Source organism: Rhinoderma darwinii, chromosome 7, assembly GCF_050947455.1.
Source record: "Rhinoderma darwinii isolate aRhiDar2 chromosome 7, aRhiDar2.hap1, whole genome shotgun sequence".
Classification (NCBI taxonomy): domain Eukaryota; kingdom Metazoa; phylum Chordata; class Amphibia; order Anura; family Rhinodermatidae; genus Rhinoderma; species Rhinoderma darwinii.
This window is the reverse complement of record NC_134693.1, coordinates 44,348,789-44,376,122: the sequence shown is the minus strand read 5'-3', so window position 1 is coordinate 44,376,122 and position 27,334 is coordinate 44,348,789. Positions and strand designations below refer to the sequence as shown.

General features: G+C 41.1%; 1 protein-coding gene across 7 annotated transcripts in view; it reads left to right on the top strand.

Annotated features, from left to right (window-relative positions):
* The window catches only part of KLHL20 (kelch like family member 20), a 47,108-nt gene extending 28,171 nt beyond the window's left edge, over positions 1 to 18,937 (top strand). For all 7 annotated transcript variants that reach the window (XM_075833277.1, XM_075833275.1, XM_075833278.1 and 4 more), the window contains 9 exons: positions 4,450 to 4,608; positions 5,727 to 5,821; positions 6,361 to 6,476; positions 9,731 to 9,914; positions 10,022 to 10,165; positions 11,432 to 11,565; positions 12,515 to 12,723; positions 14,196 to 14,302; positions 15,514 to 18,937. In XM_075833277.1, coding sequence (XP_075689392.1) covers positions 4,450 to 4,608; positions 5,727 to 5,821; positions 6,361 to 6,476; positions 9,731 to 9,914; positions 10,022 to 10,165; positions 11,432 to 11,565; positions 12,515 to 12,723; positions 14,196 to 14,302; positions 15,514 to 15,598 — 1,233 coding nt within the window. In that variant the 3' untranslated portion in view covers positions 15,599 to 18,937. The remainder of the gene's footprint in view (positions 1 to 4,449; positions 4,609 to 5,726; positions 5,822 to 6,360; positions 6,477 to 9,730; positions 9,915 to 10,021; positions 10,166 to 11,431; positions 11,566 to 12,514; positions 12,724 to 14,195; positions 14,303 to 15,513) is intronic.
* The last annotated feature ends 8,397 nt before the right edge of the window (positions 18,938 to 27,334 follow it).

Genomic DNA, 27,334 nt, shown 5'->3' with positions numbered 1-27,334 from the left:
CTCCTGGGATATCTTCTGAATCTTCATACAAGTCCTTAGTATAATACTGTAACGGGAGAACAATGATAACTTACATCTCCATGCAGGACCCCTCACCAGAATACAGACCACCTTTTCAAGTGCTAATCTGTCAATGTTCTCAGGACGGAGGCTGCTGTGACCTGCTCACTTTTCTTCAGCGTGTGTCTTCACGCCATTGAGAAAATGAAGGCAGCCACTATTCTTCTGCTCGGTCCTGCAGGTTAAGTCTGTGGAGTTTGATGTCCCCAGGAGCCCCTCGGTTTATGATCAGAATGCTCCCTCTTGTAAGGGGAGCATTTTTGTTTATACCAGTCTGGTAATCGGTGGCAGCGGGTCCAGGTATCATCGCAGAATGATGACAACACCGTCTTTGTCAGCAGTGTTGAGGTTGGTAGATTTGTCAGTAATCGGCTTGGTCATGGCAGCCTTAGCAGCATTGTGGAGGCTACGCCAGCAGTATAGGCAATTGGTAGTGGTGGCTATCTTAGTGGTCGCAGTCATTTCAGGGTGACCTCCCAGCATTAATATAGTGGCAGGTCTGCATGCTGAAGACTATGGACCAGTGGTTCCACGTTTCTGACGATCCACTACCTTGACAGTCCGGAGCATGCAAGTTTATAATATTTTTTTCTGTTTTAAGGAATTGTTATTCTTGCAAGTCCGAAGAATGTTGTAAAGCGATGACCTCCCCGAGCTGTCGTAGAAATCTCCCTGGAATTGTTTACGAGTTTGCTTATGAGCAGTATATTCACGACTAGATGACAGGGGTTGAAGAGAGCAGCGTGTTGAGTTGCACAGGCAGCTGACGCTCGCACAGATCTGTCAATCCTTTACGTGGAGTGTAGAATCCTAAACATGTTTACATAGTTCTGTATATGTCAGCCACCTGGGCAAATATTGGGGGCTTCAAAGCCTCTACACACTTCTTTAGTTTTGAGGAAAGTAGCAGAAAATTCTCTTAGTTATTTCGTAACAAAAACAAAGAGTCTTGAAATCCTGACACCTGGTAAAGTATATTGAGAAAAGTGTTAATATCAATTTAAGTATCGGGACTAGACGGCAAACACAGCATCGTAATGCTGATTTGGACCTCATCCACACTACGGAGCAGCAGTACTGTTTGGCGCGGTACGTCTGAGATATACTCCGCTTACAGAGAATATCTCTAATGGCGCATGCAACTATTTTTCTTTATAAAACACTTCCATATGACTCTGACCCTCTAAGGCTTCTGGAGGTACAGTATTGCCTTATACACATCTGAGTGCCTTATTACGTCTACGTACAGCTTGTATGGAGCCATAATACGTTTCCAATTACCTGGGTAAGACTGAGAATCCAAACCGACATTCTGCAAGAAAGAGGAGTACACCCACCCCATTCACATAATTCTCGGATTCTAGACACGCGGCGGATCCACACCAGGACATGTTGCTGACTTTTGCAGCAGCTAAATCTGCATCAAAATCTTGTCCTATTTTTTTCAGCGTGTGTGAATCCAGCATACGTGTTCCACTGGCTGTATATGGCTCAGAGCAACGAGGGGACATGGTCACTTAGCTGGCTGCAAGTTTGGCGCGCTTATATAAGTTGCAGGGAAGTGTCTTTGCACAACTGAGCTGTGGCCAGGGGTTGCATGGCTAGTTCTTCATTTGGCGCAACTTTAATGAGGAATGATATTTCCTTTTATTAATCTGCTTTGCTCCATTTAGATGTAAGAATGAGGGGACCTACATATGTAGCAGATTTTGTTGCGGATTTTCCGTTCATATTTGCGAGTGGAAAATACGCAGCGGAATACTGTTGCAGGCAAGTGGGATGAGATTTAACAAATCTCATCCACGTGCCCCAGAACATACTTCGCGTGAAAACAGAAGATACTGTAAATCCGTTACGTGTGTAGGAACCCTAAAATGCAGGACTGTGGAACATTTCAAATTTGGTTTCCCAGCAGACGGGCTCATAGCACAGACTATATAATGCCATAAACATCTGATCGCAGGCTGCTGATCTACAGGGCAACCTTAAAGGGGTTATCCCAGAATCAAAGTGTTTTTCCAGAAGCCCTGTGGACCCTTAAGGCTGGGTTCACACAGCTTTTGCAGGGGGAAAATCTGCCTCAAAATTCCGTTTGGAATTTTGAGGCAGATTTTCCTCTGCTTGCACGCTGATTCTCGCTACGTTTTTCGCCCGCGGACATAAAAAGCAGCGAAATACACTTTCTCTGCCTCCCGTTGATGTCAATGGGAGGTCAGAGACGTAAACGCCCGAAGATATGTCCCTTCTTTTTCCGCTCTCGGGAAAAAAAACGCCTCCGCCTCCTATTGAAATCAATGTGAGGCATTTTCGGTGTTTTTTTGGCGCGGTTTCTGCGTCAAACTGTGTGAACCCCCCTTATAACCTATGTAATCTAACCCAAAATATGCCCACAGATACTTACTAGCTAATTTCCTACTACTCTTTGTCTCTGTTTTTTTTTTTCTATGCCGCTCTCTCTCCTCTGTGTATAGTGGGCGGTACTTCAGTGCTGCCCACATAACCGCTGTTTGTTGTGGGTAGCTACGTTTCCCACAAGCACCTTGCTTCTCCCTCCAGGCTCCCTGTATACTTCCGATGTTAGTGCATGGAAGCTTTTCTGTAAAAAAAAAATATACTATTGTGGTTGTCGGCTCTATAGACATTAAATGGACTAGTAGGGCGCACGTGTGACCACCGCTACAAAATCCTGCAGACTATATTGGTGCTGTATAAATTAAAGGTGGTGGTTGTTGTTTTCACACACTTTTTTTCTTTTGATGTGGAATCCGCCCAAAAAATGCTTGCGGGAAAACGAAGCGACATGCTCTATCTTCGGGTGTTTCCGTCTCTGACCTCCCATATAACATCATTGGGAGGCAATGAAAGCGTTTTTTTTTGCCCGTGGCATCCAATGGCCGCGGGCGAAAACGCATCAAACGGCGTGCAGGCACGTCAAAATCTGTCTCAAAATTCCTGAAGGAAATTTGAGGCAGATTTTTCCGCCTTCCAAAAAAAAACTGAACAGAGCATTATTATTATTCTTCATTCTCCTCCTCCTCCTCACTGTGGTTGTGCAGTGTGGAGAAATGAGGGGCTTGTACCCCCCTACTAGTAATCTGTGGGGCCCCCAGTGATCAGACATTTGTCACTTATCCTGTGGATAGGTGATATTTGTCCTTCTTGGGATAACCTCTTTAGCATGGCCATACACGTTAGATTAATTTCAGCCGACTGTAATGTGTATGAGGGGCTCCCGATGGGGATGTTGGCGTTCAGCAACATATTCCCTGGGGAAGATAAGCACCTGTCGGGTTTCAGTCAGCAGCTTGTCCCCTCCCCCCATTGAAAACCTGCACACTCAGCAAAGCATGTATGTTTAAGGTGGAGTGGAGCAGACCACTATCTAAGTGTAATGTTCAGAATATTGTCAGATTTGAGATCATCTTATGTATATCTACGTTCTGACTGGGTTTCCCCTTTTAACTGTCACAAGAAATGACAATAAATCTGAGTGTTGCCCCCCTGAGTTTTGCCCCCCATTGAGAGCTGAGGAGTTGCTGACTGGATGTACTGTAATGTTCGCTGCAGGAGTCCTGCATAGAACCCGAGCAGCTGCGATGAGCTGGTGGTGGAGGGGGTTCCGGGAACCAAACTTATTTTAGTGCCGCTTGAAGAATACCACAGAGCCAAAGCAGCTGCTAGGGGGTTGTGAAGAGGGGAGTCTCCTCGACTTGCTTCACACTAAATTGTGTATTTCGTTATTTTAATTTTTTCTTAAAAATGTAGTTCAGTTTAATTTAGTAAAAACTTAAATAAATAACTCCTGCATGCTCTTGTGGTCACTCGTGTAAAGGAATTTGATTACTTCTGCCAATATGGAGTCAATGGGGGGGGGGGGGTACGCAGAACGTTATTTGCTTCTTAGACGGCTCGTAGAAGGGATAACTCGCAAAAGACATTTCACTTGCAATCTTCACCCTGTAACTACGTTGCATTACATAGACGCCATGCAAATGTCTGGTGCCAGATATTGGCACCGGTCCCCTTGTAGTCCTAGCGTACACCGTGGGGTAGCACATAGTTATGGGGTAATCTAAAGGTTTGTTTGCATTGGGATGATGTATCTATAGGATGCAAAAATGACTTGATGTACAAGTGGGCACTCGGCGTCTGATAATCCAGCACTTGTTTCGAGCATAGAACTGTATTGTGGGATTTCCCAAGATCCGAAGACTGAGCAGTGGGCCAATTGGTAAATTCCTCATAATTATTATACTTTTCTGTGACCGTCAAATATTCCAGAATTTTCCATAATCTGGCACCTACTAAGTTTAATAAATGTTCAAATAAATTTACGTCATTATAAACCTTATATTTACATTCTTCACTGATTTTATTTTTCCAACCCAGGTTATGGAAAGTGAAGAGTTTATGCTTCTCCCAGCCAATCAGCTGATCGATATCATTTCCAGTGATGAGCTCAATGTGCGCAGTGAAGAGCAGGTATTCAACGCGGTTATGGCCTGGGTCAAATACAGCATACAGGAGCGGAGGCCGCAACTGCCCCAAGTACGATAAGTTCCATTATAGATATCTGCACAAGACATATTACACCGTGACATTAACATGCTGAGATTTTATTTGTACAGAATACGTTCATAAAAAGATTCAAAGTAACTGTGCGGGAACTCTGTGAATTTCCAGAATTATGTCATTGAGTGGAGTAGTTGGTGCCCCTGGAGACTAATATTCATCTGGCCATCGACCTAAAGATTTTTCCCTCTGTACGATGAGCGCTCCATAAAAATAGGGAAGGATTGTATTACCCCACATGTATTTTTCTCGCATTATAGTAAATGACTGAGGAAAATGTTGAAGCATAAAAAGTGTTTTGTTGGATCCAATCGTTTTTGGAGTCCTACATAAAGCTATTATCGCTAAATATTGTAAAATGTACGATCGTTAACTATAATCGTTACATCGAAGGCCAGTTTAAGAAACCGTATCCGAGATAACGATCTGCCCAAATTAGGGAAAGTTTAATTTTGGGGTAGGGCTTGGTGGTTAAGATGTATCGCCAATAATTTCCTCCCGATATAAGAGAGCGGATGCTACTCTTATGGAAGTGAGCGGTAATGCACGCTTACAACAAAAGGAGATTAGGATCGCAATTCAAAGCGAACAGAAAGTAGTGAGGAAGATGGTGAAATTACATGGGGAAAGAAAAAATAATAAAAAAAAGTATGGTGGGGGGATAACTATTTCATCTCAAACTTCAGGTTTGGAAAATCTTGCGTTTTCTGGAAGAACATGGATTGTTCAGTGTTGTCTTTGAGAATTTCCTCCATATGTTACACATTTTTTGATCCGCTTGGTGTAGCCTGATTCTGCAGTCATGTCACTTCTTTCTCTGTACATCCCGTACTTCTTACTAACGTATCAAATGCAGCGTATAGATGGAAGGGTGTATGACTTCAGGATCAGACTACACAGGGTTTGTTTGTAGTCTGTTCCCATGGAGACATGTAGATCCGCCTCGAAGCTGTATGCACTAAACAATCGATTTGCTTTTTTTTGCATCGGGCCTATAAAACCTGGTTGCAATAGTGTGATTAAGCAAACCGTGCCTCCATTTGGGTTTATCTGTAGTACATCGGTGTTATAGGTGAATTTCCTTCTTTTGCCAGGTTTTACAGCATGTTCGATTGCCTTTGTTAAGTCCAAAATTCTTAGTCGGAACAGTTGGGTCTGATCCACTGATTAAAAGTGATGAAGAATGCAGGTATGTTACTTTGTGTGGGTAAAAAAAAGTTCTAAATGTTTATCCTACAAGTCGTGTATTGTATTCCGCTTGATTTTAACTTCTGCAAGCTTTGTGCAGAGATTAGAAATTGATGACGTGATTTCAGCTCTGCGATGTGAATGCAGCTCTGGCCTAGACTACAGACTATATTCGGTTCAATGCAGGATCAGTAATGCAATATATGTTCAAAGTTTCTCCATTTCCTATGTAGATTATTCTATGTGTAAAATTTATGTTTAAAGGCACAGACATTTAGTTCTCTCACCTTGACATACTGTTCACAGGAAAGATGAGAAATGGAGCCTGTCCGTGATAAGAGGTTGCATAGAGCGAGTGAGCGCAAAAGATCATAAAAAAACCAAAAAAAAACCTATACTTGGTTATACAAGTCCTTGAATTCTGTAGTCGTGCATGAACATAAATATTCTATTAAACATAAAAATATGGTAGTGGTAGGAAAGGGAATACAAAGGAAAGCCGTTATTTCACTTGTGTTTTTATGTTCATTTTCCTTACAGGGATTTGGTGGATGAAGCCAAGAACTATCTCCTGCTTCCTCAGGAGCGTCCACTAATGCAGGGTCCAAGAACAAGACCTCGAAAGCCCATACGCTGCGGGGAGGTGCTGTTTGCAGGTACATTTTGGCATTCCTACCTTAAATATAGGTTTAAAGTGAAAATTGTAGGATTGAAAATGAGTAGAAACATTATATATATATATATATATGGGGGCGCTTATATTAAAGGAAATACAGCAGCAGAATACAGCAGCAGAATACAGTAGCAGGCAAGTGGATGACATTTTAACAAATGCTGTGAAAATTGTCCACGTGGACATCAACCACAACATATAAGTTTCTGTCACAGAAGCGCAGATTTGTTGCGGATTTTCCTCTTTGGCTTCATTAGGAAAGTTTCAAATCTGCAATCAAATCCTAATGTGGCAGAATTTGCTGTGGATCAACAGCAAAGTCCACAAGTGCAGATTTAAAATTCTTAGGAAACATGCATCAAAATCTGCACGATTCAGTGCGAATTGCCTGAGGAAATTATCTGCAGCAAATGTGTGGATTTAAAGAGGCTCTGTCACCAGATTATCAAATCCCTATCTCCTATTGCATGTGATCGGCGCTGCAATGTAGATGACGGTAACATATATATATTTTTTTTTTTGAAAAACGATCATTTTTGGCCAAGTTATGAGCAATTTTTTATATTTATGCAAATGAGCCTTTCTGGGACAACTGGGCGTGTCTTGTGTTTGTAACATCTGGGCATGTTTACTTGTTTTACTAGCTGGGCGTTGTGAATAGAAGTGTTTGTCCGCATCATATGTCAGCATCATACACTTCTATTCACAACGCCCAGCTAGTAAAACAAGTAAACACGCCCAGATGTTACACACATAATACACGCCCAGTTGGAAATAAGAGAAAACACGCCCAGTTGTCCCAGAAAGGCTCATTTGCATAAATATAAAATGGCTCATAACTTGGCCAAAAATGATCGTTTAAAAAAAAACTTTACTGTTATCTACATTGCAGCGCCGATCACATGCAATAGGAGATAGGGATTTGATCTGGTGACAGAGCCTCTTTAAATGTATAGGCCAGTCACTAGTGAAGCTGTTTAGAGTACGTCTGTCAGCAGAGAGCTGTTGTATTCCGGAATTCTTAAAGGGGTTTTCCAGGGTTAGAAAAACATAGTTGTCTTTTTGTAGGAGCAGTGCCACGCAGCGTTCTGTGTGGTATTAGCTCGGTCCCATTCAAGTCAATAGAGCCGAGCTGCAGTAACTGGTGTGGCGCTGTTTCTGGAAGCCATTGTTTTCTAATCTCCCCCCCCCCCTCCCCCCTCTACAAGCCCTTTAACACTTTTTTGTCTTTTGATGGTGGGCAGTGCAGGTGCTTCGTCTACAGCAACATCTTTTGGTGTCACCGTAGAAGAGGCTAATGAGCACTTCAGTGAGCTCTCCTGCTCGAAGAACAAAAGGTTACCGATCCCTACTGTCCTTTAAAAGCAGCTTCCTGACTATGGCAGGGATCGGAGGAAACTCTAATTCCGGCCACTTTACCCTTTGATTGGCGCAGTCTGTGACTGGCATAATCAAAGAACGTCTCCCTTCCATTGGGTCACTGGGTTTCCTGGAGACCCAATCAGAGACTGGGGAACCTCTCTGCAGTCAACCTTGGGGAGCTCCAAGGGCTGTTTGTTGATGGAGTTTGCAGTTCGGGCATAAAAAGTGTTGTCCTAACAGCAGCCTGTGTTATATTGACATAAATATAACGTATTCACATACAGAAGTATGTAAAATAGTAATTCCATCATGAGATTTTTTTTAAAAATCCATTAAAGGAAACCTACCCAATGACCCCCTCACTTGGTAGGGCACTTAAAAACACATGGACACAACTTTGTGTCTCTTCACAGTATCTTCAATGTTGAGAAAATGAACTTTATGGAGGTATGCAAATGAGGTGGCAAATGCCATGCGGTTGGTCACAATCCCGGTAAGTGCTCTGGGTCTCTCTCGGTAATCCTGCCCAACTCATTGGTGTTCGGTAACCGCACCAGCGTTGTGCTACATCATTGTGTGCATCAACCAGTCAATGAAAGCCAAGAGTGAGGCGTTCGGGCGGGTTAAGTAATGAGGCGGAGCACTTGCCGGGATCCTGATCGCCCGTGGTGCATTTGCATATTGGATTAACCCCTCAGTGACCATCCTATTTTAGGCCTTAATGACAAAGCATTTTTTATGTTTTTCCATAGTCTCAAAGAGCTATAACTTTTTTTATTTTTGCGTCGACATAGCTGTATAAGGACTTTTTTTTTTGCAGAGCAAGTTGTATTTTTTAATAGCATCATTTTGGGATACATAGAATTTAATTGATTAACTTTTATCTTTTTTTGGGGGCAATAGAAAAAAAATTATTTTGCCACACTTTTTGCATCTTAAATTTACGCCATTTACCGTGTGGTATAAATGACACCAACTTTATTCAGTGGGTTATTACAATTGCAACGATACCAAATTTTATATAGATTTTTTTTGTTTTAGTACTTTTACAGAGTAAACCCTTTTTTTTTTTTTTTTTTTTTTCAAAAATCATTTGTCTGCCTCCATATTTCATGAGCCATTACTTGATGATTTTTTTTTTTCCGCCGATGCAGTTGTATGAGGGCTTTTTTTTTTTTTTTGCGGGACGACTTTTTTTTATTTTGGAGTAGATGCGACTTTTTGATCACATTTTATTAGGCCCCCGGGTGCCATCGGGGAGACAGACACTCCCGTGATCTTATCGCCGAGTATCGGTGGGAGAGAGAGGGAGCTCCCTCTCTCCAAAACCACTCGGATGCGGTGCACGCTATTGAGCACCGCATCTGAAGGGTTAAACGGGTGAAATCGATATTAATATCGATCTCACACGTTAGAGCAGGGCTGCTCCCCGCCCTCCGCTACTGGAGGTAGCTGAGAGTAGGGAGATTTAACAGCTCCCTACTGTTTGTATATTCCAATGCAGGGTTGTGAAAAGGCGTATGCTTCGGAAGAAAACCCGTTAGTGGCCGTTGTGAAAACGCATATTGGCGGTCACTAACTGGTTAAAGTCAGTTTTTTCTGGAATGAAAACTGTATGACCAGCAACATGTATGTGTCCACGTGTTTCTATGTTCCCTACCAAACACTCTGAGTGGGTTGGTAGGCATAAATCATGGTACAGGCTCCCTTTAATAAATAAAAACCTACACAACTTCAGTATCCACACGAGGAATTCATTTAACCGGTTATTTAGTGTGAAACGTGAACGTTTTTATTTTTGTATTTGTTTACTTGAGTGCATTTATATTTTATATACGATAATACGTATAATTGTATTTTGCTGTTTCTTTACAGTAGGAGGTTGGTGTAGTGGAGATGCCATTTCTAGTGTAGAACGTTACGACCCGCAGACCAACGAGTGGAGAATGGTGGCCTCTATGAGCAAAAGGCGCTGTGGGGTTGGAGTCAGTGTTTTAGATGACCTTCTATATGCTGTAGGTGGCCATGATGGATCTTCATACCTCAACAGTGTAGAAAGGTACTTTTAGAATGATGTCAAATGTACATCCTGATTTATCAATATATTGGAGATGTATTTTTTTTGGGGGGGAAAAAAATATAATATTGGCTTTTTTTTTCTTTTAGGTATGACCCAAAGACAAACCAGTGGAGCAGCGATGTGGCTCCAACCAGCACTTGCAGGACGAGCGTTGGTGTTGCTGTCCTAGGCGGGTATCTTTATGCTGTGGGTGGTCAGGATGGCGTCTCCTGTCTGAACATTGTAGAAAGGTATGTATTTTTTTTAATATCTATTGTATTGTTTTTCAGAGACATTTAATGATTGAAATAATGCTTTTAAATATTCATATAAATGTATTGAGTTGCTTGCAAATTTTTTTATTTATGCATTTTTTGAGTAATTTTTAGTAGTAGCTACATTTTTCCTCCATAGAGTAATATGAGCAGTAATCCCTTTTTATATATGTGACTTATAATACAATCTGCGGAAAATGTTTTACATTCTTTATATGAAGTGTGTTTTGTTTTTTATCATTTTTAAATTATAAAGGAAAAGTAAAAGGCAAACTACACACATGATTTTGATCGCACGGACCAGATGGAGAAATCGTGTCTTAGCCACTAAACGTCCCGACATGTAATAATTAAAAAGAACTTGGTCTATACATGTTGCAGACATATAGAATCATATCAAGGCGTATTCCTTAAGTTAACAATTATAAGACTAAACAATATGCAATGACCTCATTTTCTTGGGCAATTCTCGCGTGTGTGTGTGTGTGTGTGTGTGTGTGTGTGTGTGTGTGTCTCTCTCTCCTTGGGGTCAATGCATACAATGCGTATGACGTGTGGATTTTCATGCGGCAAATCCGCAGCGTAATACCGTACCAGCAAAGTAAAGGAGATTTCAAGAAATCTCATCTACGCGGTGCTGATTTTTTCTGCGCGGAAATTGACCTGCGGTGCAGATTTTAAAATCTCAATCATGTCACTTTATCCTGCGTTTCCGCTTGCGAATTGTATCTACAGACGCCACAATACGTAGAATACACAGGATAAAAAGGAATTGCTTTACAGTTTCTTAAGTAATATTGCATCCTGTGTGTTTTCAGTTGATCACTTGGACAATCCTCTAATCACCATGAATCTGGTATTACCGGATCTACTGGAATTTACTGCTGCTGTTGCATAGCAACAGGCCGTGAATAAATTGGGTGACCGCGGTATATCTCCATTAGACTTGTAATATTGGACCAAAATTGCAGGCCGCCTAGTTCTATGTGGGGTGTCGTATCAGACTGAGTTTTCCCCAAGAACATTGTTGGTCCGGTAGACGGCATGCTCTTTATTTTTTTGCAGACTCTGCGTATGAAAATATTTTTATTTAGCAGGATTCATGGCCCTATTTCGGTGCATTACCGCTATATTGCGCCATTTTGTGTCTTCTCTATATGACGTATGCACACAGCATCAGCACACCTCCACCTTCATTATATAATAACTAAGCTTTATCATTACTTCTCTTTTGTCATATAGGTATGACCCGAAGGAAAATAAATGGACACGAGTTGCCTCTATGAGTACGCGGAGACTTGGAGTGGCTGTTGCGGTTCTAGGTGGCTTCTTGTACGCTGTCGGGGGTTCAGATGGAACGTCTCCTCTCAATACCGGTTAGTAAGTTGTGGATTGTTGCGTTCAAGCCTTTTTTTATTTTTTGATACCTCATAGAACTTTGCGGTATAGGGGGGGGGGGAGGGGTGTTAAGTGACCGTGTTTGAGCGCATTGCCTACTCAAGGCAGCCCGTAATTTTTACAGCCCGTTAGTCATTACCTTGGTGGCGAGGGTGGCGCTGTATTAATAAAAATTAAAAAAAATTCCTTTTGGCTGTGTATTTCTAACATATGTTTGACTTTGAACGGCATTTCAGAAAGAAATAATCTACATAAAGGGTTGAATAACTTGATTGTTGTTACTTTGACTTCATGGTTGTTACAGAATAAATGAAAGACCGACTTTGCATCGGATTCTAATGCATCCAGTAGGCTTATGAGTCCGGTTCCTTTTTTATTCATTTATTTTACTGCGCAGAAAACAACACTTTTCTACCCGTCTAGGGCCACAAAACCCTCACCGTGAATATGGGTTCCTACTGCCGTGATAGATGGTTTTCCGGCTCTATCTAATAAACAGGGCACGGAAGATTATTAAAGTAAATTGCTGATTTATAAATAAGGCTTCATTCACATCTGCGTTCGCCGTTTCCGATGTTCTGCTCAGTTGTAGGAGCAGAAAAACAAAAAGACCAGAAGCGCCAGATTCATTGGCTCCTATGGATCCCATTGACTTTAATGGGGTCCGTCGGATCTCCGTCATGGTGTATGTCGATTTACCGGACAAAATGCTGCACTTTCTTGTCCAGCGTTTTTGACCGGATCTGCCACAGAGGTTACAACGCAGATGTGAACACAGTCTAAGAACTATGTTCTTGCAAGTTTTAGCTGAAAAATGTACACAAAAAATGTTTTATTCAATGTATGTGTGAAATGTTTGCGTCTCACATATCTGAGAATTCGATATATGGAAACGTTGCTTCACCGTTTTGTGTTCTCCCACTTCAGTTGAGCGGTACAATCCTCAGGAAAACCGCTGGCACACAATAGCACCGATGGGAACCCGACGAAAACATCTGGGCTGTGCTGTGTACCAGGATATGATCTATGCAGTAGGGGGAAGAGATGACACCACAGAGCTGAGTAGTGCTGAACGGTACAATCCCAGGACCAATCAGTGGTCACCAGTAGTTGCCATGACGTCACGCCGGAGTGGGGTATGAACATGTTTGCTTTAAAACAATACTTCAAGTTTTATATGTAGTATTTCATCCAGTCTTAGTCATAATATTTCAAGTCACACAGTGTCCGTTCCTATCTAGCACACGGCCTGAGAAGGGCGGTCATAACACAGGGATTTTCTTTGGTGGTGTTTGGATCCCTGTGTCATGCTCCGCCCCCTCAGACCCTGCACTAAACCTACACTATATCCGTTTTGTCTGGATTTTTCTTTTAACCCCATATTGACCAGCCTATTCTAGGTCTTGATGACCGAGCATTTTTCTTTCCCACTGTCTCATTTTAAAGAGCTATAACTTTATTTCTTATTTTTCCATCGACATAGGTAGCTGTATAAGGACTTTTTTTTTTTTTCCTTTTTTTTTTCTTTGCAGGATTAGTTGTATTTTTTAATGGCACCATTTTGGGGTACATATAATTTTTTGATTATTTTTCTATTCCCCCCCCCCCCCAAAAAAAAAAAGTTAAACAGCAATTCCGCCATTGTTCTATGCATTTTAAATTGACGCTGTTTACCGTGCAGCGTAAATAACATGTTCCCTTTATTCTATGGGACAGTACGATTACGGCGATACCACATATGTTTAGTGTTTGTTTTTTTTTGTTTTACTATTTTGCACAATATAAACACTTTTGAACAAAAATTATTTGTTTTTGCATCATCTCTTCCAAAAACGATAACTTTTTTTTTTTTTTTTTCTGTCCCATATAGTGATATGTGAGCTTTTTTTTTTTGGGACGAGACGTAGTTTTCATTGGTGGCACTTTGGGGTACATGGGACTTTAAGGAGTCACTGCCTCGCTGCAGGAAAACGGTCCCGTGCTGTAATCCTGTTTTCAGTACGGGACAGTTGTCCTGCAGCGAGGCAGGGACTCCTGGCATCGTACATAACTATGATGCTAGGAGCCTGGCTCCCTGCACGGTGTTCGGTCCGGGAAATGCGGCCGACTTGCGGATCGTATATCACTACCGTGAAAAGGCGTATTGGTGGTCACTAAAGGGTTAAGTAGAGTACATTTAACTGCTCCAAACACCAACCAGCTTGAAGTCGGAGGCCGTAGGTACAGATTTCTATGTTTTTCAAATTTGACATCTATCTAAGAGTATTCTCGAAAGCTTCCTATTTATCACGATCTTGCTTTGTTACAAGTCTAAACGTTTGTCCTGTAACGTAAAGGGAGTCAACAGCGTAGGGTTTGGGAATATCTGCACACAACCATCTTCGAGAGACTGAGACTTCCGGAATTTGACTTGTGTGACCAAATATGTCATGGGTTATATTCTCACCCGATGCCTCTTGGAGATGCTTTAGATACATAAGGCCTATGATTTTACAAAAGTTTTGGTGCAGTGTTTCTATTGCTCAAGTGGTCAGGAAGTTTTCAAACATATTTATGTTCCAATGTATACTAGGAATAACCGTATAAAAAAACTGCACTTGTGCCATAGGTTGGTCTTGCGGTGGTGAATGGACAGCTGATGGCGGTGGGAGGATTTGACGGAACAACGTACTTGAAGACAATCGAAGTGTTTGACCCAGATGCTAATACTTGGCGGTAGGTACCATCAACACTTGTAATGTTTTGTGGTAGAGTAAGACACTTCAGCAATGAAATATTACCTCGTGATATTTTTAGATTTCATTTCTGTATTCTGTAAAATATAGATAGAAAAAGATACCGTTCCATAGAGTAGAGTTCAACCTTTTTATTTTTTTAAGCCTGTCTTAGGGTGGAAAAACAAAACGACTTGGGTAATTGTGTTCAATTTTACTTTCTCCCTGACCCTACAAGGCTGATTAATAAGTGACGTACGCGGTCATTTAATTATTACGTCATTTCATACGGTCATACGATGAATGTCTAGTCCATTTTTGGTAAAGCATCTAGAATTTGACCACTGATCCTGCAGAGAACACTTCACTATATGGATGATGGAAACTCCCTTCCTCCATATGTATACGCTGTTGGCTGGTTAGTTGCACAATACTTTGTATGAATAGTTAGAACCAATTCTTGGTATTGACCTTGCATATAAGGCTATGGCGGCCAATTTCTTAAACTCTATTTGTTGAGAGACCGCTGTTCCCATTCCTTAATCTGGTTTCCTACCTCTGAACACTCTTTAGCTCCTATATCCTGCTTACATTGTAGATCCTATATTCCATATGAGACCTTACAAGGGTTTTATAGATGGACAGTATTCTATTGGCGTCATGGGTTTTTATTTCTTCACATCTGATACTGGGCTCTGATCTGTAGTTACTTACAAAAATACATAAAAATGGCGCCCGCTGGTGTTCAATCTGTATAGTAATGTGCATGTCCCCATACTGAGCTGAATGAGAGGACGCACATGCTCAATTCCACTCTCCAACTGCCACCAGCCAATAGAAAAAGACTTCTCTGCTTGTCGGTAAAGACGTAGAGAAGAAGCTTTTATTCAGGAACACAGCTTGTAGTGTGGGTGGAGACACACACGCAGTAAGGCTATGTTCACACGCGAGGTTAAAAACCGCTGTAAAATACGGAGCCGGTTTCAAGGGAAATCAGCCTCTGATTTTCATCCATTTTTAAAGCTTCAAACGTTTTTCAATAAGGCAGTCCCTTTCCATATGACTTATTAGGACATATAATTGCTCTAGAGGGGTGGTGTAGGGGGGAGGGGGTTATTAATTTGAAGGGTAACCGCGTAATACTACAATTAATGTTTACCAGTTTGGGGTGGTTCAATTTTGGATAGTATTGAACTGCTTTTCTTCTTACAGACTGTATGGAGGCATGAACTACCGGCGTTTAGGTGGCGGAGTTGGCGTCATCAAAATGACACACTGTGAATCCCACATCTGGTAGCGTTGCTGGTATGACATGGAATCTGACAAAGCCTCCGTTCATGAACACTGCCAGAGACTTCCCTCGTGATCTCGAGATATAAGCCCCTTGTGGTTAGTGTTTCCACCTGAAAGCCACCAGGGAATGCGTTATTAAAAAAAAAAATATTCCTCTCCATGAATTACTCAAGTTTTGCTCCGTTCATTATATCCCAGAAAAATTGCAAGATTTTGAGTCTTCCTAGATGAATCTATGGCCAACGTGGAACACTAGTTTGTTCCATTTTGACAGCCCTCAACATCTGTTTTCTTCTACAATTTCAGTTTTAGCAGGTGAACAATGACACTTTTATAACTTTTGGGAAGCTTTGACATTGGCACGTCATGGAATATGGTGGCAACAAACATGAAGGTGAGGAATGTTGACCTGCATGTTATCTGGACCAGAGTAGGACGGAGATGACCTAAGACATGAAGTTCTAATTTACTGATATAAAAAAAATTAAAATCTTTGTGTCCGTATACACGGTTTCGGCATGTCCAAGACTGTTCCTATTCCACACCTGGGCAATTATGAGATCATTTACAGCTTGGTATTCCTTCAAAAGTAAGACTTGGATGAACAAGCAGGAATCCGCAATGACTATGCTTGCGAAGTGAAGATCTTCACCCCATTGGATGTTCCTGAAAGACCCTTATCTGAGATATGAGCCTTTTCCAAACCTAGTAAGATGCTGCAGTACCTGCTTTGTACAGCCACATGCACTAGTGTCTCTCAGAGTTTCCTTGTGCCTCTAAAACATGCTGCACTGATCGCTACCATGTAAACTGGTCCCGGCCATGACTAGGCTACTCTTCAGTAGCATTGCCTTGTAAAGATGTAGCAAAAATTGTATAGTTTGTGTATAAAATGAAAATCTTGTGGGTCAAAAAAAAGCAGTACACTCCATATATATATAAAAAAAAAAAAGTATTCCCTTATATAGTAGGGATGTAATGTGTTATAAGGTGCTCACATCAAAGGCCTATTCTTAGGTCTCTTGCACACCGTTGTGCCACTTGGGCCCGTTTTGACGGCATCCGAGTTGCACCCGATAGTCTTCACGGACCCATTCACTTTAGCGGGTGAATCGGGTCCGTAAGAAATTGTCAGTCTCCGATCAGAGGAAAGATGGAACATGTCCTATCTTTCCTCGGATCACTAACTGGACTCGGACGGCACACACGGTCGTGTGCATGAGGCGTTCGGCTATGGTTTGTATTACATTGGTAAAGTCCTTTGATGTCCGCTACATTCTTGTCTGGAAGGCTTTGCCAAAAAAAAATGATCACTTACTGTGCTTAGCGATTTTTAGCGGTCAACGAAAACATGTCCTTCATTGCACTTGAAAAAGATTAGCGAGTTGAGATTCTATTGGAGAGTTGTCAACCTATGGACCTCACATGTTTTTGAGTCTTTTTGCTAGTCTAAGGCTCTGTTCACGTCTGTTCTAGAAATTTCAGTTTTTCCATTCCGCCATAGAAGCAGAAATATGCAATTCAATGCTGTGACGGAGCTGTAACATACACCAACAGCACCTGTCGGACCCCGTTGACTTTATTGGGGTTCATTGGTTTTCCGTCATCAGGTCTATCATTTTCACCGAAAAAAAAATAGAATTTTTCACAGCATCTGCAACCCAGATGTGAACAGTCTTCCTTATTGACCCAGTATATAGACGTAACGGTTTTGCTATTTTATTACACATTGGGATGCAGTTGGCCACATACTGACCCTGAATCTGCCAAATCGCAGTGTAGAACAGGTCCTTGCATATTTTTTATGACCATTGACTAGCTTGTTTTTCATCATACCTAAGTAAATCCTGATTTATGTGCCTACACAGGTTTAGCGTGGCTTACGTAAAATTTCTGTACATTTGTATGAAATGGTTTTAGTTAAGTTATATTTACAGTATGTATAAATTATCACATGTACAATGTTTCATGGCTTTGAGATGCAGAGTCTGCACCTTCATTTTTTGAGGGTAGAAAGCTGGAAATCTAGTACGAATTTAAAAAGGACCTGTCACTAGGTCATATAGGTTGAACGGTTTAACTGACCTGAATAGCGCTGTCTCTCTGATTACAGCGCTGTGGTTTTTATTTTTTCCCTGGACCCCTCTGATCCATACTTATGGCCCCTGTTGTGTTGGCTCTCTATATGCTAATTTACTATAGTTAGCCAACTGGGTGGAGCTAGCTTCCCTGCCCCTGATGCTGTTCAATCTGCATGCTGCAGCTTGAGGGTAGTTCACACCCTGTTACAGGCTAACTTACAGCATAAGAGCAGAGAGGAAACCAACACAACAGGAGCCAGATCTCTGGAACAAGAGGGTCCTGGAAAAAAAAAAAAAAAAGCTGCGCTAGAACAACTTATGACCTAGTGATGGGTCCACTATAAGGAACCATTACAATTACCTGTACACTTCTAGTTATATAGTGAAAATACATCCTTGTTGGTATGCTGTCGCTTCTGCCTTAAATTTCTGAAAAATGTAATAAGAAAGAATGTAGATTTGTTCTGAGAAGATGGAATATGTTCCCTATGGAAAACAATCACACAGTTCTAATGAATCTATAATGCAAATGGCGAGATACTTTGAAAGGAGTTGTTGAGATTTAAAAAAAACAACAAACCCAAAAAAAAACTCCTAAGCAGGGCCATGCTTTATGGGCTGTGCCTGGTATTCACGGAAATGAAGATGAGCTGCAATACCAGACACAGCCTGTGGACAAGAGTGGCGCTGTTTCTGAAAAAAACAAAGAGCTAATTTTCTTTTATTTCTGGATAACACCTTTTTTTTTTTTTTTTTAAAGGTCTCTACTATTGTAGTCGTCCGCCTCATGGCTCTAGTGGATCTCTGTTTGATCTTTCACATGCACGTTGAATATAAAGATACTTTTGCAGTACATCAATAGTCCCTGTGTAGGTATTCTCCTAAATAGGACGCATCCAGTAGAAACTGATGATTCACTTCTGCCTTGAGGTCCGAAAAGGTAATAGTGGAGGAGCGCTTTAATTTGTCAACAAGTACATTTGCATTAGCAGTATAAATGTAATCTGCCATAATCCAGTACATCAGCAGCATTGTAAATAATCTTACAATCCTTGTAAATAATCTGTTACGTGTCTCAACAACATCTGGTATTTCCCATAGTAATGGAAATTATTAAAGGTGTTTCCCATAGCAAACCAGTCAGACTGCCACTGTCAAGTGTCTGGTGTGTTGTAAAATGAAAGAAGTGATCTCCCTGTTACAGGCAATTCTACCATGTTCTGTCTGCACAGGATGGAATAAATGCTTGGTTATAGAATTTGTATATTGTTATGATTACATTTTTAATGACTTCGCCATCATACACTTGTAAGAGTTTATGCACCAGAATAAATTACTGCGTTTCTACAAGTGGATCACACAACTTGTGCATCTACATGTCCCCTGCACATCTACTACCTAGTTAACATCTGGTTACAAAGAAAGCATAAAAGGGGACTTATGAAGAACTTTTTAGACGGAAGCCGGTTTCTATAACCCACAGCAATCCGCTGTGATCGCCAGAGGAGGCCACATGATCCAACGATCGCCATAGCATTACATTAAACGGACAGGCAGTAATACACTGCAATACAAAAGTATTGCAGTGTATTATAATAGCGATCGGAGAATCGCATATTAAAGTCCCCTAGTGGGACTAGTAAAAAAAAGTTTAATAAAGTTAATGAAAAAAAAAGAAAAACCGGCTGGATGATCATGTGTATTCATTATCAGGAAACTGCAGTAACGTTAATCTCTGTTTATGTGGCTGCAGATCGCTGCTGTGTAAATCAATGGAGATGAGTGTATGATGCTGACTGGTCACTGATTGGTCAGCATCATACACGTAAACACGCCTAGTTAAAAACACAATACACGCCTGGTTGTACATAACGGAAAAAAAACGCCCAATTGTCCATTTCAAAGCTCATTTGTATATGTATGTGTATATATATATATATATATATATATATATATATATATTTGCTCATAACTTGGCCAAAAATGAAGTTTAAAAAAAAAAAAACACGTTACTGTTCTCTACATTGCAGCGCCGATCACATGCAATAGGAGAAAGGGATTTGAGAATCTGGTGACAGAGCCTCTTTAAGGCTTGTCCAGGGACCTCTGGAACAGTACCTGGGTCAGGCCACAGGAAACTTAATACCGAAAGGACCCTATTAGGGCATTTGGACGTAATGGAGAGGAGCCGCTTGGGCTCCTTTTTATGAGCCAGAATGGATGTAATGCTATGGCGATCGTTGGAGCATGTGGCCTCCTCTGGCGATCACAGCGGATCCCAAAATTTTTATGTTTTGTTCACTGAGCCACTTAGTTATCACTTTTACCTTGTGCTCCCTCATGCTGAAAAAAGCATTGTTCATCACCAAATTGCTCCTGGATCGTTGGGAGAAGTTGCTCTTGGAGGATGTTTAGATACCATGGAAGTGTTCAAAGACAAAATTGTGAGTGAGCCCACTCCCTTGGATGAAAAGCAACCCCATATGTGAATGGTCTCCGGATGCTTTACTGTTGGATGACACAGGACTCATGGTAGCGCTCACCTTTTTCCGGATAATCATTCTTCCAGATGTCCCAAACAATCTAAAGGGGGATTTATCAGAGAAAATAACTTTACCCCAGTCCTCTGCAGTCCAATCCCGTCAGAATGTCAGTCTGTACTTGATGGTTTTCTTGGAGAGAAGTGGCGTCTTTGCCGCCCTTCTTGACACCAGGCAACCTCCAAAAGCCTTAGTGCATCTGTAAACACAGTGAGTCAGACACCTGCCTACTGCCATTCCTGAGCAAGCTCTGCACTGATGTTGAACCACTCCCGTAGCTGAATCCTCTAGGGGAAGTCCTGGCACTTGCTGGATTTTCTTGGGAGCCCTGAAGCCTTCACAGCAATTGAACCTCTCTCTCCTTGAAGTTCTTGATAATCCGACAAATGATTGAAGTAGGGGGTAATCTTTACAAGCCGCAATGTCCTTGCCTGTAAAGCCATTTTGATGCAAAGCAATAATGAGTGCACATGTTTCCTGGAATGTAACCATCGTTAACAGAAGACAATTAGTTTAAACACCATCCCCCTTTTTAAAGCAACCAGTCTGATCTTCTAATTCAATCAGCATGACCGAGTGATATCCGCTGCCTTGTCCTTCTTAACACTTTCTCCTGAGCGAACGAGAAAATCGGTGAAATTCTGTTGGCAGGTCATTTTGTGGCAGGGCTGAAATGCAGCCGTAATGGGGTTTTTGTGATTAAGTTGATTTTCATGGCAAGTAATGACTTTTTGTAATTTATTGCAATTTATCTGATCACTCTTTATAACAATCTAGAGTTAATGCAAATTACCACTATAAAAACTGAAGCAGCAAACCATGTGAAAACCAAAATTTGTGTCCATCTCAACATTCAGCCAGGACTGGACTGAAATTAGAATACTATAATACACAAAAGATTCTCCAGACAATAGCTTATGAAGGCATTTCATATTCGCACTATATTTAACATTTTTTTTGCCTTTTGGAAAGATCGCCTTTAAATATATCTTGTGTAGATAGTAGTTGGAAACAATAATGCTAATTTAAAAAAAAAAATGGACGGGTTTACACCACTCCCTCTAGTTTTTCATCACATCAACTTGAAAAGTCTGCCCTAGGATCGGGCAATGTAAAGAGTTTGCCAAGGCTGAGACGTGTTTTCTCTCAATCCTACAAACCTACAGTTATAAGTGAGCGATATTTTCTGTGTACTGCATCATTTTTCAATCCCCATTGAGAGGCTGGATTACATTAACTGGCTTTTATATTGCTTTGTAATTTAGTGGAGATGCTATGTTGCACCGGGGTTGGCTGTGACTCGCCGCTACATGTGTGTCAGCGATTCACAGTACGAGCAGATAAAGAATGAAGGTCAAGCAGCACTGGTACGAGTGCCGCGGTCCCTTCAAAACAGCTGATCGGTGGCGGTGCCAGGTTTTGGAGCCCCACAGATCAGATATTGATAGCCTATCAGAAAAAAGAGGGGGAGACGAAACCTCCAGCTCACCTTATAACGTAGATTTGCACGAATAGCCCTGCACGGATCCTCGTGTCGGCACACGATATGTTTAATTAATGTTGTTTAAAATAGGATCAAACGAAATTATGTCCTAAAGTGCTAGGAGAAGTTTGCAGAAATAAAGGAAGCCTACGCGTTTCAGACGCTTCCTGCGTCCTTATTCATGGCTAAGAATTCATCTTAGCCATGAATAAGGACGCAGGAAGCGTCTGAAACGCGTAGGCTTCCTTTCTTTCTGCAAACTTCTCCTAGCACTTTAGGACATCATTTAGTTTGATCCTATTTTAAACAACATTAAACTTGGAACAAGTTTCCTTTTTATTCACAGCAACGCTGGATCCACCCTTCTTCGTTTTTTCTATTGATAGCCTATCCTGAGGATAGATCATCAATTTCCTAGGACTAGAAAACCCCTTTAAGGCTACATTCACATGTAGTGGAATTGCTGTGGATTGTCTGGCTGGATTATCAGGCTGGAAATTCTGCAGTGGAATACAGTAGCTGCAAAGTGGATACGATTTTTAACAAATTTTGTTCACTGTGTGGAAAATTTCTGCGTGGAAATTGAACTACAGTGTTTTTTGTTTTTTTTTAACCCACAGTATTTCAACTTCTGCTGTGGAATGGTTGTGGATTTTCCCCATTGAGTTCAATAAGAAAGTCATTATACGCAACCAATGCATATTTTTCTAAAGATCCACAGCAAAACGGCAAGTCCCCCAAAAAATCCCCTATTTTCTTCAAATTTAAATATAATAAGAAAAATACTACCCTCTCCTGGTGCTACCGTTGTAACGGGTCCCTGGTTGGTCTCTATAGAGTCTACCTCCTGTGATGACATTTAGTCACATGTGACTGCTGCAGCTGTTGTCAGGGATTATTACCATGTATATTGTTTGCAAAAATATTATCCTCACATATATGTATGTATATATCAGTATATTACACAAAGAACTGGAATCTAACAAAATGGAAAATGTATCGGGCATGCCTATGGAGACACCGCCCCTGGAATGCAAGAAGAGTGTACAGAAGAACTTACAGCTGAGGAGCCAATGGGGCTTAAGCACGTCCCACATCTCTAGGGAGGGAACTTTTTGTGTTTCTTTGTTCAAATAAAGTTAGTTCACTTTCTACTTGACTGAGGGAAAGATATCTACCAACACTTGTCTGTCTGGTGTACTTTTTTTCCATGCATGCTTTCAGTTTTCAATTTACAGAGGTGGTTATTCGGTGTGAGATAACAGGGGAAAAGGGAGTTTTACCCTGACATTGTCACATCTGCTGAAACATCATCACATGAAACTGGCTGTGTAGAGACCACCGGGGGACAAGGGGTGGTTAATACGGGAGCTTCAGGGGGAGCTGAGTGTAGTATTACTTTGGCTATATAATTCATACTGGTGTGTGGATTATATAGAAAGCCTAAGGGTGAATTCAGACGACCGTGATATACGTCCGTGTGATGGCCGTTAAAACAACGTCCGCCACAGGGTCGCATGTATTTCAATGGGACCGTATACACGGCCGATGTTTCAACGGACTGTGTGAAGGGTTCGTTGAAAAATAGAACATGTCCTATTTTGTACCGCTTTCCTGGATCCCTCGATAGACTCAAGTCTATGGGGAAGCGTGAAAACAGGACCCGCACGAGGGCAACTCAGACGAGAAGAACGTCTTTTTCACGTCTGATTTCCCCCCTTTCGTCTGAATTCAACCTAGCGGCAATTTCTGCAACAAAATCTGCTGTGTGTGAATCCATCAACTTCTCAGCTCCCCTTCTACTTACCCAGCTAAACGAACACTCTCACCTCACACACCTGCAACCCAGTCTGCAACAAAAATAAAACACGAGCGTTCTGGTAAAATCTGAAGGGCATATGCATGAAAGGTGAAGACTATAGATAATTTACACCTTTTATCATCTGATTTTTTTTTCCCAGCACGTGTAAAGAAAAATGTTAGCATAAAGCAAATGTTATTGCTCTACGCATACACACACCTGCTATTATGTTGTTAAATGTTGAGGTGTAGACAAACTGTCACGTTGATGAAACGCCTATAGCCTTGAAAATGTGTAGATTTAGAAAACACACTTTTTTTCCCCCAGGTATATAGATCCTAAAGCTGGCCATACACATTACAGGTGTTATGTGGGGTCCAAAAATTATTAGCAATGCACTAACTGCAGTATGTGAGTACACTCGCTAATATATGTTCTGGTCCCCTTTCGTGCTGATTATAAGATTTTAATAAATCTTTACAGTGCTGCCGCGGGAACCGTGGCACAGTCTTCCTTCATGACGACACGACTCTTTGTCATGTGACTGGCCCCGCTGTACTCTATGTACAAGCAGTAGCGGTAGTACAGCAATTACATGACGAGTCTTGTCGTCATGAAGTTAAACTGTGCCACTAGTCTGGAATGTATAGTAGCCGTGTACACCGTAAGTACACTGCTAATAATTTTCGGTCTCCGTATAACACCATTTAAGTAAATGTCGGCCAAACCTGTTTATTTCAGGCCCCCGCATTATCCCCAAACTGGAGATGGGGAGAAGACTAATTGGGCATGTTGAACGGCAACATTACTTTTTTTTTTTTTCCCCTCCTATGGGAGATACGGTTCTAAGAGTGGTTTCTGGCGTGTCTGTTAAAGTCAAATGAAATACCTGTCGGCGGAACAACGGTTTAACAGACAGCTATTGCATGTGTATGGTTGCCTTAAATCTGTTCTACCATGGGTAGAGCTTTGCTGTCCCATAACTATGTGCAACTTGTTTAAAGAGGACCTGCTGCTCCATTCATTCTCTATGGCACTGCCTGAGATAGCTGAGCATTATACTCGTCTACCTCCAGCAGTCCCATAGACAGTGAATGGGGTGGTTGTGCACATGCTCGACCTGCCCCTCCATTCATTTAGAGAAATGGGTTCCCTGTTCTCGTCATCAGTGGGGCTCCCAGCGGTTGGAATATTTAATCTTGGGACCACCGCTTTAAGTAATGAAGTAGGACTAAGAATTATTGTTAACAGATTAATATAGTATTCAGAAAAAACAAAACACAAAATTCTTTACAAAATGCTTGATTATGAAAAAACACAAAAAAAGGATAAAAAAATTAGCATCTGTAACGACCTGCGTGATCAAACTTTTATCCAGCATGGTAAACACCTTTAAGAAAAAAAAAATATATATATATATATATATATATATATATATACACTGTTAACCCCCCCCTCCCCCCTGAAAAAAGGAAAAAAAAAAGTAACCAAAAAGTTGCATTTACCCAAAATGTTACCAATGCAAACTACAACTTGGCTCCCAGAAACAGGCCCCATAAGGCTACGTCAATGGAAAATAGAAATGTTATGGCTCTTGGAATTCTCTGACACCAAAACAAATGATTTCCTGAAAAATTGCTTATATTGTGAAAACAAACGATTATTACCATAATCATAACGACCTGCAGAATAAAGTTATTTATACCACACCGTAAAAACAAGTCCCAAAACATAATGGCTGAATTGCTTCCCCCCCCCCCCCCCCCCTCCGTTCATAGATGTGTCCACCATTGAATTTGATTAAGAACTCCAATTTTTCATGAAACCAATTCAATACGATATGGTAATTAGAGAGATCAATAAATAAATTTTCCTTTTTAAAATGTTTTTTAATTAAATCAATAGTATTTCCTTCTGAGGTGATTAACACCAGTCATGCCTTAACTGTATAAGCGCGTCTCCACATCCATGTCCCACATTGTCCAGCTTTAGACTACCCCCTTCAAATAAATGTTTTATACGTCGTTTAACTCATAAAAGTGAGAGTTTACGTGGGGACCCTCCATTTGCTAAAAGCCAAGAAAAAATTGATATGAAGTAAATTTCACTAGAGGACCATTGGTAAAAAAAATAAATAGCACTATACCCTGAATGGCCACTTTATTAGAGACACCTGCCCTTTCACAATTGGAGGTTCTCCATATGGAAATTAGATACGTGACTGTAGTGAAGCATAAAGTTAAGGTAGCAAATTTTCCGTGGTTTCCGTTTCAGTGTTCATCTACATTAGAATGGGAAAATTAAGTGATCTGAGCGACTTTGACCGAGGCATTGTAATCGGGGCTACTATTTCAAAACCTATCATTCTTCTGGAATTTTCCAGTGCAACGGAGTCGAAAGTATACAGAGATTGGTAGGATCGAGGAAAAATATCCAGTGAAAGGGAATCCTGCGAACGCTAAAAACTCGTTGACAAAAGGGTTCAGAGGAGGATGTCCAGGATCGTTTGGACAAGCAGTCGGTTCGCAGTCGAGCAATTTGCAGCCGCATACAATGCTGGTGCTCGAACTAACATGTCCGAATGTACAACTCATTGTTCCTTAGCACGGATGGGCTATAACCGCAGACGACCTGTTCGAGTGCCATTGCTAAGACTGGAATCACTCAGCGTTTTGCTGCATTTTCCGGGGGATTGTTTGCTGCGGTCAGATATCTATAAAATATGTCTGTTAAAGGCTATAGTAAAATATTAAATGCGCTACATATGACTGCGTTTTGGTTTGTGACATTTTTTAAGCAATTTTGTGAGTCAGTGGTGTTTTTTTTGTTTTTAGCAAAACGCAGCATGCCCTTTGAGGTAGGGGTGGTCTGGACATACATGTAGTCTGCAGGACAGGGCAGAATCGTAAATTATCATGTGGCAACAGACTTGTAACACTGGTTAAATTGTGGAACCAATAACTGATATAATCATACCAATTACAGTTAAGCCCGGTTCACGTCTGCATTTGAGGCTCCGTTATGGGCCTCTGTCAGATCGAAACGAAATACCATAAAAATAGCACAGCAGGCTGCGCTACTGTTTCAGGTAACCATGCAGAAAGTCTAAAGTCAATGGGTTACTTCGGATGCCAATGGTGTCTGTCATACAACAGAACCTGCAATTCTGGTATTTTTGTTCTGCTTCAGTCTCGGAGAAAAACAACGGAAATAATGACGCAGATGTGAACGAGGCCTTAATGACTCCGTTCTTTCACCAGTTTTACAAGTGTGTTGCCTACAATACCTTTGATTCTGCCCTGTTCTTCAGACGACACGTGATGGGATGGGAAAAAGATGATGGATTTGGTTCTGTCCATGTTACGTTTTAGAAAGCTGAAAGAAAAGAAAAAGGACATAGCGGAATAGAACCTGCGTAGATCGTTCACCCATAAGATAAGATTCCTTTCTAGCTGTAGTAATTAATGATCTGTCTCTACTAATTCAAGGGTTTATACAACATCAGAAATAAATGCGCATTTCCAGCACTGTCTGTTTTAGATAAATGAACATAGTGCTTTTTAGAGATTATATATATATATATATATATATAGTCACCGTATAGTTTTCTTTATTGATTTATGAAAAGCATTAAATCTTGTGCATCACACAGCAGCCAGTTGTGCACATGGAGAAGGAAACTTTAGGTAAGAAAAAAAAAAAAAAGGAATGTAACTCCCCAAAAAAAAACAAGCCTAAAAACCGGTCTTTTACACTGGCACACCCTGAATTACACAATTCAATGCTGAGACAGAATTACCTTCGATACAGAACAGTATGAAGATTTCCAGGGATC